This window comes from Sphaeramia orbicularis, chromosome 16 (assembly GCF_902148855.1).
Source record: "Sphaeramia orbicularis chromosome 16, fSphaOr1.1, whole genome shotgun sequence".
Classification (NCBI taxonomy): Eukaryota; Metazoa; Chordata; class Actinopteri; order Kurtiformes; family Apogonidae; genus Sphaeramia; species Sphaeramia orbicularis.
In genome coordinates, this window is record NC_043972.1 from 15,238,002 (window position 1) to 15,259,308 (window position 21,307).

At 37.7% G+C, this 21,307-nt stretch overlaps 1 protein-coding gene across 1 annotated transcript in view; it reads right to left on the reverse strand.

Moving 5' to 3' along the window:
* Positions 1–10,397: 10,397 nt before the first annotated feature.
* cyb5r4 (cytochrome b5 reductase 4) overlaps positions 10,398–21,307 on the reverse strand; it is a 28,706-nt gene continuing 17,796 nt past the window's right edge. The window contains exons 14-17 of the mRNA XM_030158329.1: positions 21,042–21,128; positions 18,477–18,638; positions 12,900–13,563; positions 10,398–10,409 (exon numbers count right to left, since the gene is read on the reverse strand). Coding sequence (XP_030014189.1) covers positions 13,509–13,563; positions 18,477–18,638; positions 21,042–21,128 — 304 coding nt within the window. The 3' untranslated portion in view covers positions 10,398–10,409; positions 12,900–13,508. The remainder of the gene's footprint in view (positions 10,410–12,899; positions 13,564–18,476; positions 18,639–21,041; positions 21,129–21,307) is intronic.

The following is a 21,307-nucleotide window of genomic DNA, read 5'->3' on the forward strand; positions in this document are numbered from 1 at the left end:
TAAATTTTGGTGGTGATCGGGGGTGGGGGGGCCCACGGGGGGGGGGGCCACTGATCAGCCTTGGCGGAGGTCTGCGCTCTCCGAGTGCTTCTGGTTCTTTTCTGTTTCTTTGTCTTCTTGACTTTAAATATTTTTTTTTCTTGGCACCCTCTTCTCTTTCCCTTATTTTCCTTTTGTTTTTCTCTGTTTCTTTACAGGTGAGGTATCCTCTTCAAGACGTTTTGATTCTACTCGGTCTTCATCAGGTGATTCTATGTTGCACATTGGTATTATTCTTTGCTTTTCTCAGCTTTTCTACACCTATCTAAAATTTTGCGAAGTCCAATTAGGGTTAGGATTAGGGCAGGGACTACATTAGGGTTAGGGGTTAGGGTTAGGATTAGGGGTAGGGGTCTCGACATCCACGTCAGAGTCTGTGCTCTCTCCATCCTGCTCCAGTACAGGAGGCAGGACCTGCACCAGTCCCAGGGACCCCCAGGCACCCCTCCTCCCTATGTTTGGGATAAGGAAACAGGTAGGGCAGTACCAATCTTAAAGGGGACAGGTAAGTTCAAGGTCCAAAATATATCCTTTCATTCAACCCTGGTGGGTGGGTAGTACCCAACCTAATGATCTAGTTTCGTTCTGCTCTCTGTGTCTGTACTTTGGTCCAATGGGGGTTACGTTCCAAAACAAGTGCTCCGACAGAATCCCACCCAAGGGATGTGAAAAGTTGAACTAAATGTCTGTCTGTATTTTTTCCTTTTATGATCTTATGTTTATGACAGTGAAAGCTGATGTTAACACTGAGACAGGTCTCTCCTACATATCTTTTTTTTTTTTTTTTTTTTTTTTTTACATCTATTGCATGTGATCAAATAAATACAATTTTTTGAAAAAAACATTTCCTTGTCTGGCTGTTTTATGTATTTGTTGACCATGATACTCACAGATTCATCGGTCTTGTTTGAAAAAAGTTTTATCTGGTCCTGTTTTGTGTGTAGATTTAGATTTAATCCTGGCTTTGACTAGTATGTCCCTTAAGTTTTTGTTTTTCCTGTATGTGGCAATCCATCTGATAGTATTATTAGGTTGGTGTTCCTGTATAAGAGAGTGAAAGTTTGGGTTAGGGTTGGGGGGTTAGGGTTAGAATTAGTGCTGCCCCCCTTAAGAAAGGGTGGTGGCTGGTCCACCTGGCTAATAGGCTGGGGCCGGCCCTGGGAGCCATAAAATGGATGCTGGTTGCCGCGGCTGTTTTTTTTATATTTAGTTTTTATGTTTTTTTCTGTCTTTTTAAGGATTTTTATATTGTTTTTTGTCTTTTTAATGAATGTTTAGAATAGTTTTTTATTTTTTTTATGAAATATTTTTTATGAACTGATTTATTAATGATTTTTTAAATTAACAATGATGTATTTATTTCTATTTTTTTTTTTAGTAATTTTTAACTATTTTTAATTATTTTTTAGCTACCTTTGAACTATTTAATTGATTAACTCTATTTTTAATATTTTTTTGTTGTTTTGTCTTGTTTTTTGTCTTTTTTATTTTTTTTATATTGTTTTTGGTCTTTATATTATTTTGAACTTTTTGGTCTTTATGATTTTTTTTTTTAATTACATTTTATAATTTGTAAGTTATTTTACCTTGTTGTTGATGAGAAACCTAAAAAAAAAAAAAAAAAAAGTTTGTGCCCATGATTCTACAAAGTTGAAAACAAAAGTATAAAATAAACCAAGAAAAAAACAGTCGGTGAGGACATTTTAACCCACTTTGATCTTCTTCAAGTCACCGTAAATTAAATAAAAGAAATAAAATGAAAAGAAAAAGGCATGCTTATTAAGTAGTCCAACAATGGCTGTCTCCAGTTCAGTTCAGTCTAACTGACTTCTGCTTGTTAAGGCCCAACCACACCGTTGGAGCACACAGAGCAGAATGAGCTCTGTCCTGAGTGTGAGTGCTATTGAAAGTGGGTGGGTGTGGTTGGAATCAGCCAATCAGCATCCCCCCTGAATTTCAGAACAAGTCTGGACAAATATCTGAAAGTGGTTTATTCTACCTTCTTTCCTCGTTTTCTATCTTAAGTTTGGCGTTGGGCAGTCCCTCCAGGATTTTGTGGGATTGTTTTTTGATTGTTGCGGCCGAAAATGCCTGATTTTGCGGCAGCTGTTCCAAAAAATTGCGGTGAAAGTTGAAATGATTGGAGGCTTCTGTTGTTAAAGTCACAGGAACATGGGCATTTGCAAATTACCTAGAACAGTCTGTTTTGAGTTTTTAGCCTTAAAAAGCACCAGGAAGCAATGATTTTAAACAAAACAGATTTTTTTTCATTCATTCATTTATTTGTTTTGAGCAGCCAATGAGAGTGGAGCATCAAAGAACACCAGCCAATCAGAGTGCAGCGTCACAGAACGCCAGCCAATGAGATCGCAGCGTCACAGAACGCCAGCCAATCAGAGCGCAGCGTCACAGAACGCCAGCCAATCAGAGTGCAGCGTCACAGAACACCAGCCAATCAGAGCGCAGCGTCACAGAACGCCAGCCAATGAGAGTGAAGCGTCACAAAACGCCAGCCAATCAGAGCGTAGTGTCACAGAACGCCAGCCAATCAGAGCGTAGCGTCACAGAATGCCAGCCAATGAGAGCGCAGCGTCACAGAACGTGAACCAATGACAACGCAGCGTCACAGAACGTCAGCCAATCAGAACGGAGCGTCACAGAACAGCAGCCAATCAGAGCGCAGCGTCACAGAACGCCAGCCAATCAGAGCGCAGCGTCACAGAGCCCCAGACAATCAGAGTGCAGCGTCACAGAACGCCAGCCAATCAGAGCGCGGCGTCACAGAACGCCAGCCAATGAGATCGCAGCGTCACAGAACGCCAGCCAATCAGAGCGCGGCATCACAGAACGTCAGCCAATCAGAGCGCGGCGTCACAGAACGTCAGCCAATGAGAGCGCGGCGTCACAGAACGTCAGCCAATCAGAGCGCAGCGTCACAGAACGTCAGCCAATCAGAGCGTAGTGTCACAGAACGCCAGCCAATGAGAGCGCAGCGTCACAGAACGCCAGCCAATCAGAGCGCAGCGTCACAGAACGTCAGCCAATCAGAGTGCAGTGTCACAGAATGCCAGCCAATGAGAGCGCAGCATCACAGAATGTCAGCCAATCAGAGCTGAACGTCACAGAACGCCAGCCAATGAGAGCGCAGCGTCACAGAACGTCAGCCAATGAGAGCGCAGCGTCACAGAACACCAGCCAATCAGAGCCCAGCGTCACAGAACGCCAGCCAATGAGAATGCAGCGTCACAGAACGCCAGCCAATCAGAGCGCAGCGTCACAGAACGTCAGCCAATCAGAGCGCAGCGTCACAGAACGTCAGCCAATCAGAGCGCAGTGTCACAGAACGTCAGCCAATCAGAGCGCAGTGTCACAGAATGCCAGCCAATGAGAGCGCAGCATCACAGAATGTCAGCCAATCAGAGCTGAACGTCACAGAACGCCAGCCAATGAGAGCGCAGCATCACAGAACGCCAGCCAATGAGAACGCAGCGTCACAGAACGTCAGCCAATCAGAGCGCAGCGTCACAGAACGTCAGCCAATGAGAGCGCAGCGTCACAGAACACCAGCCAATCAGAGCCCAGCGTCACAGAACGCCAGCCAATGAGAATGCAGCGTCACAGAACGCCAGCCAATCAGAGCGCAGCGTCACAGAACGTCAGCCAATCAGAGCGCAGCGTCACAGAACGCCAGCCAATGAGAGCGCAGCGTCACAGAACGCCAGCCAATGAGAGCGCAGTGTCACAGAACGTCAGCCAATCAGAGCGCAGCGTCACAGAACGTCAGCCAATGAGAGCGCAGCGTCACAGAACGTCAGCCAATGAGAGCGCAGCGTCACAGAACGTCAGCCAATCAGAGCGCAGCGTCACAGAACGCCAGCCAATCAGAGCATGGGGTCACACAACCTTAGAGCCTGATCCTTAGTTTTTTTCTTTCCTGTTTTGCTGTTCCACAGTTATAACAAACATTTTTTGTAATAAATAACTTATATGTACAAATGTAATGTAGAACATCACTTTCATCCAAATACATGCAGTACGTTAGGGCTAGGGTTAGGGTTAAGGTTAGGGTTAGGGTTTAGGGTTAGGGCTCCAAAGTCGAGGTGCCCTGATGGAGAAGAGTTAGGGTTAGGGTTACGGTGTTAAAGTTTGGGTTAGGGGTTAGTGTTTGGTTTGAAGTTAGAAACACACAACATCAGTGTGGGAGCCTGAGCCCTCTCCATCCTGTCTCGATGTTGGTGGTTCCACCTGTGTTGGTCCCTGGGTCCTCCTAACCCTGACCCTAACCCTAACCCCAGCTCCCTATATTGGGATATATCCTAAAGGCAGGTTAATGTCAGGCATCAAGAGAAGGTGAACTCTGAGGTCTGAGGTAAATCCTTTCATTGAGACCTTGTAGGTACGTGGTACCAAGTTTGATCATCCAGTTTCTTTCTGCTCTTCATCTTTAAGACTTAGTCCAATGTGGATTACATTCCAGGACCAATACTTTCACAGCGTCCCACCCATGGGATGTAAAATGCTGGACTAAATGTCTTTGTGTTTTTGCCCTTCCTTATGATATGTTTGTGACAATAAAATCTAATATTCAACTCAAACTGGTCTCTCCTACATATTTCTTCTTACATTTATTACATGTAACAAACAATTTTTTAGAAAATCTTTCCTTCTCTGGCCGTTTTGTAAATAAAATGTCCCTGATAATCATAAACCCATCTATATTGTTTAAAAAAAGTGTCAAGTCCACTTTTGTTAGTGATTTTAGCATTGACCAATATATCTCTCAAATTTTTATTTTTTCTATATGCTGCAATCCATCTAATATCATTTTGTGGTTTATGTTGTTGCACTAAAGTGTGAAAATTTTCCCTAAAGTTTTTTTTCCAGGACCGCTGCAGAAGGTGAGTATGTAATAATTAAAGGTAAGGAGCTCACTTGTGTGGGTTTGACTGCTTTGAATCTTCTGAAGCACCGTCTAAGAAAGGACCTGCAGTACCCCCTACTGGACAATACTGCAAATAACACCACGGTGGCACTCATGAACTCTTCCTGAGTGCATATCCTATCAAACCTGAGTAACTGGGATTTAATTAGTCCTGCAAAAGTATGTCTAGGATGAAAATTCTTTTTGTGCACGAGTATCTGTATCCTTGAAATAAACTTGGATATCTAATGTGTGTTTCTCTGTGAATTTTTTCCCTTTAAAGGTAGTAGTGTCTAGAAAATTATTAGAATTGGAGTCCAGAGTATATTTTACTGTAACAGAAGGATTATGAGTATGAAGGATGTTGAAAACTTGTTTAAATTCCTCTTCAGAGTAATGCCAAATACCCCAAATATCACCCAGGTTCTATGGTCATATAAAGGTTTCTTATTACAGTTTTCTAGAGCCATGGCCTTCCAGTCGGCATAGGCTGGGGCAAATGTTTTGCCCATTGCCGTAGCATTAATTTGTAGATAAAAGTCTCCATTAATTTCAAAGTCATTTCTAGTCAAATTAATTTCTAATAACTGTAAAAGCTCTGTATCTGGTCTTTTAATATCTGGGTATTTAAGAAAGCATTCTTTAACTGTCTGAATACCCTCTTTTGTGTCGATGTTTGTATATAAACTATCCACATCAACAGTAAATAGAATCGAATCAGCTGGAATATAAAGAGTTTGAATTTTATTAATAAAATCATAAGTATGTTTAATGTAACTGGGATGTTTTTTGGCCAAAGGGTTAATATAATAATAAATTCTGCCGCTCTATACGTTTCACTGCCACAGTCTGAAACTATCGGCCTTTTGAGTCTCTACGACACAGGTGTCAAACATGCGGCCCGGGGGCCAAATCTGGCCCGCCAAGGGTTCCATTTCGGCCCGTGGGATGAAAGTGCGAAAATGAACCTGAACAGTCCAGGTTGTCCAAATCATTTTGGTTCAGGTTCCACATACAGACCAATGTGATCTCCAGTAAAAATAACAACACAATAACCCATAAATAATGACAACGACAAATTTTCTTTATGAAAATGTATGTGGAAAAATTGAAGTGGAAAAAAAACAAACAAAAAACATTACACTGTGAAAATATTTACATTTACAAAACTATTCTTTCACAATAAAATGCAAATAAATACATAAATAAAAACACAGATGAACAGCCTGAAATGTGCAATTTTAACAATATTCTGCCTGTTACTAAATGTTTTGTGCATTTATGGATCCACTGTGATCTGTAGCTGTGTTAATAATAATAAGAGATGTGATATTGTAGAAATTGTTCAAATTTCAGTTCCAAAGTCCAAAATTTTAACAATATTCTGTCTGTTACCAAATGTTTATGCAACATTGTGTGTAAATGTACATGTATAAATAATACATTGAGGCATAATATTGTTAAAATTGCACTAATTTTTCAAATGAAATTTCAGTTTTTTCAGGTTATTCACATCTTTTTTGTAAAATGTAAATATTTCCATAATTTCATTGGGGGTTTTCTGTATTAAAACAAAAAGAAAAACTTGGATTTGTCATGATTTATAGGTGATTTTCATTTTTTTACTGGTCTGGCCCGCTTGAGATCAAGTTGGGTTAAATATGGCCCCTGAACCAAAATGAGTTTGACACCCCTGCTCTACGACCTTCTGTTCCAGAGATATTCCAGGTCAAATTTCGCCATAGGAAATGAATAGGCCATTAGAAAATCTGACATTTGACCCCAACAAGTACCATTTAAAAATGTCATAGGAACATGTTTCTATGTTTGGGGTCGACAGGACCCCACTTCAGGTTAAAAACAAATACATAAAAATAAATAGGTTAATTGGTTAATCTAAATTGTCCATAGGTGAGAATGTGAGAGTGATTGTTTGTCTCTATACGTTCAGCCCTGCGATGACCTGGTGACTTGTCCAGGGTGTACCCCGCCTTCGCCCCTATGTTGCTGAGATAGGCTCCAAGCGACCCCCGTGACCCTAGTGAGGATAAAGCGGGTTCAGAAAATGAATGAAGGACCCCATTTTATGAGGTACTTTTTTTTAAAAACTTGACTGTAATACCTACCAGCATCCAGCAGAGGGCGCTGTTTACATGATAGTTACTATTTACATGACAGACCTGTTCAGACCAGTCATTTAAAACTTTTACCAGTATCAGAATGCCTTACTGAGGCATCGACGGCATAAAGTAAACATGTCTCAGTCAGTTTGAGACCCCCTTTTGAGCGAATGTTACATGATCCAGGTATGGCCCCTGATCGGGTCCTTGGACATAGAACTACCTGATTGGAAACCAGCGCCACTCAGGACACAGAACTAAATGTTTCTTGGTGTGAGTGTGTGTAGGTGTTTCGCTTGGAGCTAACCACTTTGGGACAGAAACTTAAATGATTTTAGAATGTCCTGATATGCTGAACTCCATTTCTGCGAAAAGTGGACATAGAACCGGCTGATTCTCAACGGACGATATGAGAATTAAACCTTTTTGAGTTTCAAAACCTGGTGGATTTCTTTTACATTTTAGTTTGACACACGCTTATTAGGAGAATTTTAAGATTACAAACGAAAAATGTAAAAATGCCACATCGTACAGTATAGCTTTAAGAAAAAAACAAACTCCAAGTCACAGAAGGAATCAGACTTTATTTCACCTTTCTAAACCAGAGGACTTCTGTAAATGCTCCGTAAAAGAATATTTGCAAAAACAGAAGTGGCAGTACTATGTTTATATCAGTCACATAAGCTGCCAGAATAATGTGCAATACAGCACTTTTCAGTATAATCAAGACATGTATAGAAATGTTCCATAAACCGTGTTCTTTTCAGGGTTGAAAACAGCATAAAAACCACAGTCTGCATCTTATTTTTCTCACACAGATGATGATTACACTGACGGGTGTATGTTAATTAAATTTAAATAATTACCCACATACAAACTGTATTTCAGTCTAGCCCTTGTATGCACAACATTGTCAAATAACTAAGAATTTGTACAGGAAATAATACAGTGTATATCAGTGACATTTTCAGTGATGAGAGAGTAAAGTAGTAACAGTAAACCAGTTTTCTCCTGTCTAGTCTTGCACCGTACGATCTTCTGAAATAACCTCCTGTTATGTTTTTTCCAGATTGAAACGTCTGTATGTGACACAGGATTCGACCTCCGACCGGAATAAAACTGGCTGTAAAACCTGAGCGTAGACGGCTGGATCTGACACTAGACTGACTTTGTGCGTGAATCAGCATCTCTGGCAGGAATACGATTCACGTGCACCGCATCTCTGAAGAGGCACGTCTTACAATTGATTCGTTTCCTTTTGCGGTTTGCGTTATATAAATAAAAGAAGTGAACGCAGGAAAATGCCACCTTCTATACCTTGAACAGCAGAATGAGTTTGTTAACCACTTCTGACCTTTTCACTTTTTATCTGGGGTTGGAGTACTGGGCGTCTGCAGCGGTGATGACAGGCCTTCTTGGACTCTGCACAAAGTGTTCACCTGTGCTTTTAAGGGATTGTGTCGCGTCTTAAAAGAGTCTGGACAATCTACTGGAAAATGCTGTGCGCTCTAGCAAAGCTTCCCACTCCTCCTAAATAGTTTGTGAATGCAGAGAATAATTAATGCACGTCTTATCTGCTTTTCAATTCAATAACTATTTTAATATGTCTAAATGCCGAAAATATTTTAATATTTTTATGATTTTTTTTTTTTTTTTACTTACTTTGGCTGATGTTTTAATAATTGTAAATTTTTGTACTGCAAAACTTGTTTCGTACTTGCCTGTGTTCGGGTATTTTAAAATTTGTTTTTAAAATTGCATGTTTTGATAATCTTGCTCTACTTTTATTAGTCTTCGGTTCATTGATTTGTGTATTTGGACCCTAAAAGTTCATAAAGTTTGAATTTGAACCCTCCAGGTGCTGCAAAAGTATCTTTATATTCATTCTGGCAAAAATCGAGTGGATTTCTACAACCTGTTTGAATTCCTGCTTAATTTGTTACGTCACGACATTTGCACATATAAGGTCAAGACTCCTGACGAACATTTCGAGTACACCATAACTTCGTGCTGATTACCTAAAATGTTCAGTTGTTGGTTGAATGGGACAGAGTAGCACAGCCAACAACCTGGAGGGGGCGGGGCCTGAAGCAGCTCATATGCATTTAAAGGGCCAGCACTCGGAACGACCTTTTCTGGTGTCATTACTCGGAAATAGGGTTGAAGATGGACCTGAGGAGTTGAATTCAAGAAGAATTCAGACCCAAGTATAGCATTTACAGTTTATGTAGACCACAGGGAAATGTTGGAAAATGAAGAATTCCATTAAAAAAAAGCAAAATATCACTTCTTTAAGGTGACATTTTAACATCTGTCCAGGGACTGCAGGTGAAAAATAGCCATTAAGCTAACTGGTGCATTTACAGCAATGTGAATCCATATATAATGTCCTGTTAAATAAACCAGTATAAAAAAGAGCAAGAGCAAAAAGATGCAAGATGATTAACAAATAACACTGGTCTACAGTCTTTTAGAAATGATTTGCTTCACACATTAAATGTGCTATTTTAATAAGATTAATTGGAAAATAAAAGTGCCGGTTTGCTAATGTTTTCAAGGTATATGATTAAGTGTTATTACACATACAGGGTGGGGAAGCAAAATTTACAATATTTTGAGGCAGGGATTGAAAGACAGTGTATGACCAATTAGTTTATTGAAAGTCATGAGAATTTATTTGCCACAAGAAAATTGACATAATAGAAAATGTTTTTATTCTATGTGTCCTCCTTCTTTCTCAATAACTGCCTTCACACGCTTCCTGAAACTTGCGCAAGTGTTCCTCAAACATTCGGGTGACAGCTTCTCCCATTCTTCTTTAATAGTATCTTCCAGACTTTCTCGTAATAGTTTTGCTCATAGTCATTCTCTTCTTTCCATTATAAACAGTCTTTATGGACACTCCAACTATTTTGGAAATCTCCTTCGGTGTGACGAGTACATTCAGCAAATCACACACTCTTTGACGTTTGCTTTCCTGATTACTCATATGGGCAAAAGTTTCTGAAAAGGTATGGATAATAGTGTTAGGTATGATTATGACATCAATATATGTTTGGTTTCAAAACAACTGACGTAGTGCCTGCTGAGAAAAAACAACTAAATGTTCATTGTAAATTTTGCTTCCCCACCCTGTATATATTGGTTTATGTACATTTATATAATAGTTTTATAAATCTTCCACTAAATAGAACCTGTAAAGTGAATGTATTCTGATGTGCAGACAGTGTTTTGAAGTAGATCTTGTAGCTCTGAGACAAATATTCCTTTTGAGTCAAACCCATTCTCTCGTTAATTCTTGAATTTCACATTTTGACCCAAGGCTGTATCTTGGAAAGTTCAGCCAACCAGCATTTTTGACTTGATTTTTCTTTATCAGTGACTCTCATGTGGTAAAATTTCATTACTTTTATTCTGGAAGCATTTTCCTTGTAGACCAGTTTAATTTTAACTTGTAATAAGACACTTTTTTTTTGGAGGGGGGGTTATGTATGCTTTGAACGTAGCAGCAGATCTGTCTACACTGAACAGTTTTGTTCAGGTATATCCAGTGGTGGAAGAAATACTGATACAATACTATGAAAATACTCAGCTATGAGTAAAATTCTGCAATAAAAAAATTATATCCATATTCACATAAAACTACTATATCCTACTGATTTGGAAATTAAAGACCTTCTGTTCGGGGTTAGAGTCAGGATTAAACAAAGAGTGGTGTTTCAGTTTTATGCTGTATGCTATATTAGACAAACCCCAACTCTGATAATATTGAAGTCCAAGATGAAAATATTTCTTTTTAGCTCTGCATACGCCAACTGAAATCTTTTTATTTTATTTTTCAAATGTTCTGTTTAAAATCCTATCTTACTGTTTTTAATCCTCATTCTTGTGTAATGCATAATTTGGCTCTTATTTTCGTAAAGTACTTTTACACGCATAATTGCTATGTATATGAATTATGCAACACAAATACACTTGCCTTAACTCTCACATCTGTGTTTGATGCAGCTCATTCCAAGTGAAGTTTGTTTTCTACTCAAATTTACTGACATGATCCTCCATTTGTGAGGTCAAGAGCAGATTTGTCACTTTCAGATAACTGCTGAAAGACATATACATGTTTTTTTTACTGCATCTTTATGTCATCAGTGTCATCATTTCTTGAGATGTTGCTCTTCTGAAAAGTTTAATTTAGCTGTCTGAGTGAATATCCATGTTAAATTGTGATGTCATATCACAGCTTCCATACAGTGTGACCAAGAAACAGACTGAACTAATGCATGGAGGAAGCCTAAAATGTTGCAAATCCTTCCAAATCACAGAGAAACTGATTAGTTAAAGTTGTGGAATGTTTAGATTGACACAGGATTAAGATTAAGATCATGGATGACCTCCACATATGGTATAGATTACTAAAGGTCACCAAGTTATACTAGTGCAGCACAAATAGAGCTTTAGATTAAAGTATGCAACTACTGTCAGTGAAAGTACAGAACGTAAAAGTAGTTTTCTATCACGTATAATATTATTGGATTCAATTTGCTGCTGTGTATGGTGCATTTTACTGCTGTACTTGTTTCTCATTTCAAGGGATGCACCAAGATCTATAAGATCATCAAATTTGAAGCGTCAGTGTCCTGTGAGACCCACGTATCTATAAAAAACTGAAATTTCATGAGCTCAGGAAAATGCTCCTGAAACCAGCTGTGTAATGATGCAGTTTCTAGTGAATTCAACGCTTTTCTTTTAAAGAGTTAGAGATGATTATAAGATGAAAAGTTACTAAAGACATCAGACAATATGCTGCAGAGCAGAAAAAATGAGTTACATATGACAAATACTGCAAATGTGTGCTTAAATTTAGTACTTGAGTAAAAGTACTTACATATTCCACCACTGGCTATATCCTAACAACACAATCAGGGTCCTCTAGTAACTAATATTTCCCTAGTTGTCTACATGAAACAATACAGAAACACAGCTGCTTTTCTTAACATACTCTGATGTCAGGTAATAAACTACACTACATACTTATAGGCAAGAGGGGTCATTTAAGCATGATTTTGCACATACAGGGTCATTAAAAAGCATGAAAAATCATTCAATAGATTTTGTGAAAATTAAGGCCTTAAATGGCATTAAAAAGCATTAAATTCAATGTCCAGAGGCATTAAAAAATTAAATATACTTGATGGGAAAAAAACCCAATTGTTCACAATTTATTTTGATTAAATGCATATTTAATAATTTTGATCCGAAGTGTGATGATTGACAGGCGGAACCTTTTAATTGGCTATTGTTTATGACCGATACATTAAGTCATCAACACCGGATGCTTGGAATGCAACGTGCTGTGAGCGTGCTCATGCTGTGGCGAAAGAGCGGAGGGAATATTAGCAAATGTCGGAAAAATGGGAAAATGCAAAAAGGGGAAAACGCAAGTATATGTAGATACAGTTATTTACACACACACACACACACACACATATATATATGTGTGTGTGTATATATATATATATATATATATATATATATATGGAAATAACTGTATCTGCAGTTGGACATGTGAATTAAATTTGTTTAAAGTGGCATTATAAAGAGCATTAAAAAGCATTAAATTAGATTTGCTGATACCTGCAGAAACCCTGACAGACATAGTTCCCACTACGTCCAGTTTTACCTTTTAAGATCCAGCAGTGACTCCAATGGAAGCCTGAGCTCTAAACCTAACCAGGATGAATTTGTCCTTATTTTTCTATCCTATGGGAGATCTAATTTTTCGCAAATCAAAAAATATGTCAGTCCTTCTGCAAAAACACACAGAACTGCATGCATACTTTTAACAGTGGGATTGTCATCTGTGCATTCACAAACTATTTCTTTTTTAACAGGGGTGATAAAATTCAGGGGGCAGTTTTGATGTAACATTGAACTATGGCACAACATTGCATCATGTTTCCAAAGTGTGCAGTTACTCTTTAAAAACTCCTAAACATGTCTCATTATACATAAAGACTAATTTTTGGGGGATAAAACTGGAGTTTTCCTATGATGCATTTTATTTCCCAACAGTCTTGACAACTGTTTACCTGTAAATGCATTCACAACCATTAAAAATTCATAAAATTCATGGACAGGCATCTTGCATATACTTAATCTCATGACATAATCTCTTTTTTCGCTCTAAATGCTACCGTTGACCTGTACAAACTCCCAGAAACTGGCCCTACTGTCACCGATCATTAGGATACGAGGTCTTTTCTCTAACAGCACTGTGGATTTCATGTGTGTTGTGTGTGTGTTGTGTGTCTGCTGCCAGTGTCATCAGGTCCTTGGTGCATAGAAATATAATGTCTCTTTCATTTTTTCAGTTTATAAATAAACTCAGCTCTCTCCATCGCAGGCACATCTGAACTTGGACGAGGTCCTCAGCCCTGGAAGGCGAAGATCTCCTGTTCTGTGAAACCCAGCTGCTTCACCAACCTAAACCAAAAGAGAAGAGAAACAGGTCACAATGCAAGGAGGCAGTGTTTTGATCTGGGGTTCCTTCAGATGGTCACGTCTAGGTTCAGCAACGTTATGTGTCCAAAAAAATGACAAAAATAAAGATTGTAACGTTATATCAGACTATTGAAACCATGCCACAGTGAAAACATGCCATAATTAAAGCTACAGCTACTGAAATGTGTAAATATGTAAATACTGTACATTGACAACACATTTAGTTTTTCTACAAATTTTTAAATTAGAAGTCTTTCATTTACAGTATTGTACAGGAGTTTTTTAGAGTAAGTTCTTTAAGCAAGTTTTTTAGAGTATATACTAACCTTAATGTCAACCTGGTTACTAACCCGCCTGTTTTTGTTCTGTTTTCTGTCTTCTTGTGCTGAAAACAAAGCTGCTGAATGCTTGAATTGCCCTTAGGATTAATAAAGTATCTATCTATCTATCTATCTATCTATCTATCTATCTATCTATCTATCTATCTATCTATCTATCTATCTATCTATCTATCTATCTATCTATCTATCTATCTATCTATCTATCAACAGTAATCAACAAAAACAAACATTTGTTGTCTTATTGTTAAGTGGAAACAGTATATCAACTATCTATCTACCTATAGGCTAAATTAGAGAAAGTGGAACATTTCTCTGGCCAGGCTGGGTCTATTATAGGTTTTTAAATCATTTTAAACCTTCTCACATTGGTGAGGACTGGTCATACTTTGAGTCATTCCTACATTCATTCATTTATTAATGCAACTTACACAATAAAAAAAGAAAAACTTATAGCTCAAAACACAACAAAGGTGAGACCCAAAACACAAAAAAGTACAAATTAGAAAAATTAAAATCAATAACAAAAAAACAAGTGGTTCCAGGCACAACAAACCCTGCGCCTCACACATATTGTATCTTATTTTGGCATCCATCCAGCTGATGTCATCATGTCTATGCATGTGCTGATGTCAGCATTTGAATGGCCTCTATTTATGTGGCAAGTCTGAAGTAAATTGGAATAAATTTAATGTTTTTATAGACATTTGAAATTTCCCCCATTACATAAATGGGGGAAGAAAAAAGACTTTAAAAATTCCTAAAAAATTGAAACTTTGACCTACTGTTCCCAAAATGTAATGAGATCTTTTCTGGGTCACTGGCAATCCATAAACCAAATTTGGCATGAATTCAACAAATAGTTTTGCTGCTAGAGTGTTAACAAACAAATATACAAAGCGAATCAAAAACAACACCCCTTGCCTCCCCTTTGGGGGCAGGGTAATAATCTAACACGTCAATAAATGAAAGACAGAAAAGACTGAAATATAAATAGAATTGTCTGTTAAATCCTGTGCTGTTTTGAAATGTGTTAAAAAAAATATATCACAATCTACAGTCTGAGTTCACATTGCTTCAGTCTGGTTGCACATACATCCTACCATGTTGCAAAACCAATAGACATTAGAACTCTTTCATTCCTGCTGCTACTGGGTTCCTGAATAGTGTGTGATTTGTGTTTTTGATGTGTGTACTACTGGCTATACAACAACTTGCCCGTAGACCTTAAACCTTGAACCAATCAGTGCCATCTGATCCAAGATGTTCCAGCCACCTGTCCTTCAGTCAGACTGAATCTGACAAACCTGATTTTCCAACAGGAACTGAAGCTAACATACTGCTCTCTTGAGAACCACCAGATTAGTCTGATTACACCCACAGTTGAACTTCTTTTTGTACTGCTTCAAATGAGGTCACCGCAGAATTGCTGTTATTGTTCTGTGAGTCTGGTTGGGTTCAATTCCCCATTGGAAAGAACTGTACAGCAGCAAGGTAAAACAGAGAACATACTCTGAACACCTGCCTCATATGGCTCAGAGGAGTATTATGGATTTTAGACACTTTTAGACACGGATCATCCTCATATCAGCGTCTGTGACTTTGTAGAACTTGGGGTTAAGACAGAAGACCCACCAGTGAGTTGTTTTATGAGGTTACCACCTGTTAAGAGTAAATCAAATAACAACAATAACATGATATGTGAATTCAGTTTCCTGGTTTAAACAGTAGACAAGCATCAGAAGAGTTCATTAATGTTTACCTAAATACGAAATGCAAAGGACAGGTACAAAAGATACGGTAAGATGTAAGAGAATTGGGAAAAAAATCTTTTAGGTTTTCAGCTCCTGATGTCTGGAACAAGCTTCAGTCTGAGCTCCATCTACAAAAACTGAACCCTTTGTCGGATTTTAAAGAGTGTTAAAACTCTGGAATCAAGGCTGTTGGTCTGCAAATGTTTTGACTGATTGTATGTTTCTTTGTTTGCAAATGCTTTTATTATTGTAAAACTGTAAAGATGTGACTGTATCACTGCTATTTTGGCCAGGTCTCCCATGAAAAAGAGATCCCCATCTCAATGGGACAGACCTGGTTAAAAAAGGTTAAATAAAAAATAAAGAGACAAGAGAAAGAAGATACAAAAATGATTGATGAAAACATAAAAGATCCAAAAAGATAAAGGATGAAGATGATGTAATGTAATGCAATGATGAGTGTAAAAGATGCAACAGTACGGAAAAAAAAAGTAAAAGACAAAAAAAAAAGAACAGCATACAAACTGTGTAAAAGCAAAAGACTGAGATTAAAAGATTTACAAGATGTGACAACAAAAACAGCATGTTGTGATGTAAAAAGACACTGATTTCATGTTGGAAGAGTGGCTAAAAATAGACACTGTGGCACTTACAGATGAATTTTTGTAGATTTGGATCTCATGGATTAATAACATTGACTTTTGATACTTCAAGGTATTGTTCACTGCCCAATAAAGCACTTAATTTGAATTATCTGGCAAACTCAAGTATACCTCTACAAAATACTGATTTATAGTAGAAATACGGGTGTAAAGGAGTGAGAGGTAGTATTTCTCCTTCAAAATATTCAACTACAACCTTAACTGATCATTAGAGTGTTTAGAATGAAGAGCTCTGAAGGTCTGACAAAGACACCAATGTACTGGATTGTAGAGATATGAAGTGAATTTCTTTAAAGCGATGGGTTGTTGGATTTATGTGACCACTAGAGGGAGCAGTGAGTCACTCTCCTGTCAGAAAAAGATGGAAGTGATTTGTGGTTTTCACATGTCTGTTTTCTGTCTAAAACAGAGCTAACCTAACAGAGCTATCATGTAAACGATCAGCTGATGGAGCATTTGCAGATTATAAAACACAGTGTCACCTCTGGCTGATATAATCCTGGCATCAGCTTCTGTGCATGTTTAAGTACAGCTCTGGAAAAAATTCAGAGACCATTGCAATTTCCTGTGAAATCAGCATGTCTGCATGTATGAAAGCCATTCCATTCCTGTGTCTGTTGAATACCACCACAAGCACACCCTATTCTACTGAATTAACACCTGATCCATGTCTTATTTAATTAAGTAGAAGAAGTTAAAAAAAAAAACAAAACAAAACAAAAAACACTACTGTGGCCATCACTATCTTCGTACAATAGGTAAAAACAGTGCCATTAGTACCGCAAAAGTAACTGGAATCCAAAAATAACTATTGAAAACTACTAGACTTCTGCTCTGACAATGTTCCCAAACTCCGAGGACTGGTTTTTCTATCAGAACAATGCTCCTGGCCTCAGCTAGGTCAATAAGGGTGTGGATGACAGACCACCAGATGAAGATCCTGTCATGGCCAGCCCAATCTGCAGACCTGAACCCACTTTGAAAACTTCTGGAGGAACATGGATGGTCACAAGCCACGGAACATTGCTGAGCTTCTTTTTTTTGGCATTTAAGTTTTTATTAATTTTATCATATTTTCAGTCCCTTACAAAAAGGAAAAAAACAGGACCAATGGCCCTGTAGCTTACCCGCCAAATTAAAAACTTTGGGAAATGTATCCAGATGCCATTTATTATCACCCAGTTGTGTATTTATTATATTACAGAAATAGCCAGTGTTTTGGTCATATTCCAATCAGATCTGTAAAAAATTCAAATTCCAACTTCATATCATTGATACTTACTGATTTATTGTATCAATCCACTTCCTATCTGTTATAATGGGAAAATTTTTCAAAGTCGCACCAAATCCAGAATCAGATCCGTATCGAAATAATTTCACTAACTTTTGTTGACATCATCACAAAGAAGCTGTATACCAAGTTTGCAGTCAATTGGAATGGTAGTTTCAGAGAAGAAGACGACTGAAATTTTTGTAACGGACGACAGACGACAGATGTCGACGACAGACGCCGCATGACGACAATAGCTTATGGCCTGTTGGCCGGTAAGCTAAAAACAAAGTGGAAACAAAAAAGAAAGAAAGACAAAAAGCAGCTTCTTGCTTCTTGAATTTCTCTGCCAGGAGCTGCATAAAGTCATCCAACAGCAGTGGTGGAGAGCGTGAAAGCTGTCATTGAAAATCAGGGTTATTCCACCAAATACTGATGTCTGAACTTTTCCCAAGTTACAACATTAGTTTGTGTTTTTTAGAAATTAATAGGAACTGGTTTTCTTTGCATTATCTGAGGTCTGAAAACACCTGCATCTTTTTGTTATTTTGACCATGTGTCGTGTTCTGCAAATACATGCTCTAAATAAAATAATTTTTATTTGTAATTTGGGAGAAATGTTGTTGGTAGTTTAGAGAATAAAACCAAAATGTTCATTTTACTCAAACAAAGTGATCATTTTGCAGTGGTCTCTTATTTTTCTTCAGAGCTGTATATTAATGTGGTCAGTGTATTCTTCAGTCTGGGTCTAGGTCACAATGGAGACTCTTCTGCTGCCTACGCTGGACATTAAAGTCTATTCTGTTCTCTCCTATATATGACCCAGCACCTAAGTTATATTTATTCATTAAAGGAGGCGCTCATCACTCACCCTATTGTCAGCTCTGTAAAAGCTGTGGGACCACACACACATACATAACATTTGGACCCCTCTGGCCTCTGGAGGAAGTCCTTCAGCATGGACTCATCTACGTGGCCCTTCCTGGTGCTCCAGCTCTCACAGGGTTCAGACAGGACATACTCCACCTGAAACCTAAAACACAACACACACACACACACACACACACACACACACACACACACACACACACACGCACACGCACACACGCACACACGCACACACACACTTACTGCTTTGCATGGATGACTTGAGCTGCATATAAATAGTCCCACACTGTCAGATCTGTGTAGCCGTGTCCTTGGTATAACTCTGACATTCACAGACTTTCTAATGTTAAATTAACCTTGTTTTTAAATGAACGGCTTCAAATGGCTTCAATGTCAATAAAAGCTAGAGAAATCATTACATGCTACAACTTCTGATACTGTTTAGAGTTTGGTCTTCTCTACTTTTCTGTCCCTGTAACTGTGTTAATAGTAGATTTAACAATACATATTTGAAAGCTCAATCACAAGACACAGCAAAACAGGTTAAACAGCCTAATAATAATAATAATAATAATAATAATAATAATAATAATAATAAATGATGTATTAGATTTATATAGTGCTTTTCTGAGTTGTATTTGACAACATATCTTCTTAATGTAACAAGAAACAATAAGAAAGATTTTTAAAAATGCCATGAATGTCATCCATTTTATCATCTTCTGATATTTTTATTCCTCTCATGGATTTGAACATGCACTTTCTGTAACTGGGTCCCAATGCAGTGGAACAACTTGAGCCTCTTGAATTTGCATCCAAAATGCTTTCAAAACCTTCAGCGACAATCCCCAAAGCAAATCCTTATTTCTACACTGGAAGAGGCAGAAAAAAAGATGCAGAGAAAAGCCTATAATCTTTTTCAGATTGTTACAGTGTTTCTTTAGGAACATAGGTCAAGGGAAAATGTTTTCCAATAAAGAAACATCTAGTGTTGTTAAGTGTATACGTTTGTAGCAACATGTATGTTACAGACACATATTTAATAACTATTCCCTTTGTGTTCATTATTTATACTTTTCTTCCACATCTTTTCATGTTAAACCTCTGTACTTTTCATTAAATCTTGTCTGTTTGTTTGTTCAGTCCTTAGCTGTGTTATGAGACAAAATCAATTATTACTATCATCAATGTATTTTGGATTCTTTTCGTTTTTGTTTTTTTTTTTTTGAAATGTTACTACTCAGTCCATGTGTTTGAAGGTAATTTAAGGAGCTGAGACCAATTATAAAAGGGATTAAAAGGGTCAGCTGGAAACCAACGTGTGAACCATGTTGTGTGTTGGCTCTTCACTTATATTCAGACCATTAAAAGTGCATTTTAGGAACAACTGTAAACACAGTCTAGGGTTGAAATACATATCAAATCCATCCTCTGTTAACTCTTTTAAGACTAGAACGAGACACTCAGCTCACACTACAGCAAAGACATTTTTCATGGCTGAATACTGTATATTTCATATATTCAATATTATACATTCATACATAGGGGAGAACGGGGACAGTTGTAACATGGGTCAGTTGTAACACTTGCAATTACTCCAATCAGAAACAAGTTAGGACCCACCTGATTCACTTTGCACATGCTCAGTTTAGTCCTTATGGCACGTTGTAGTGCCATGAGGCAGACACATCTAAATTTGTGTGGGAAAACATAATTTTGTGATAAGAAAGTAATTTTTTTCCCTCAAATTACTTTTGCGATTACATAGCTTACCTTGTAGTTGGACTCATTAAAGGTATATCATATTGATTATGTGTCTGTTTAGCTATCTTTCATTCAGGTTATTTGTGGTAATGTTTTAGCTTCTAGCTGTAGGCTACATACAGAAGCAGCAACAACTGTGGCATCAACACATCAACAAACTCCACAAACCATTTCAGCGGTCGTTCTACTGTGCACAGGTTACTACTTGTTCTGTATTCATTATCAAATTCATTCCAAGTGAAATTTATTCTTTTGTTAATTCTAAACCTTCTATGCAAGTTAAAAAACATTGACATTGTTGTGTCTTATTGTTTTGTGCACTTTTATAGTATTTGATTTAACTGTTATCTCATAACTGGATCATGTTTTTAGATGTAAAGCACTTTAGTCTTCTTTGTGTTGTTGTAAAGTGCTATATAAATAAACTTTGATTGATTGACACTAATGAAAAACTTTTGTACAAGGAAAGTTTGGAGAGTAAAATAAAATGGCCTTCTCTATACAGTGTAGTATACATAATAGTTTCCACTTCATTCCTTACTGCCATGATAAAATAAATTTTATCTCCTTCAACAAAATCTGATTTATTTCAACAAAAGCAGTCTACCAAAGGAGAAGAATAAGTGGATGTTCTCATATCATGTTTCCTTCCTGTTCTCTCAGATCTTCTGTGCTTTTCTTTTGCTTTCTTCTCCACAACCTTGTTTCCTGTATTGTGTCTAAAACTGGAAACACTGGATGCAAATCCAAATTGTGATGGGGACAAATAACAGGGCTACAGTACCTTTCATCATGAGCAGCCAGTTCATCCAGTTCACAGCGCCACAGAATGTCCTCCTCACGGCGGTTAAAAAAAAGCAGCTTGGTTTTTCTGAGAATACACAAACATATTGTGCATTTAGACACATCCTTGGCTTTCAAGTATTAGCAATGATACAAACAGACATGGAACAAACTGTGCTGCACTGGAAGAAGAAACAAGAGGCAGGTGTTTTTATTAAAAACGATGACCAAAACAAGAAATACAGGTTCTAATTTGGTTTTACTGAT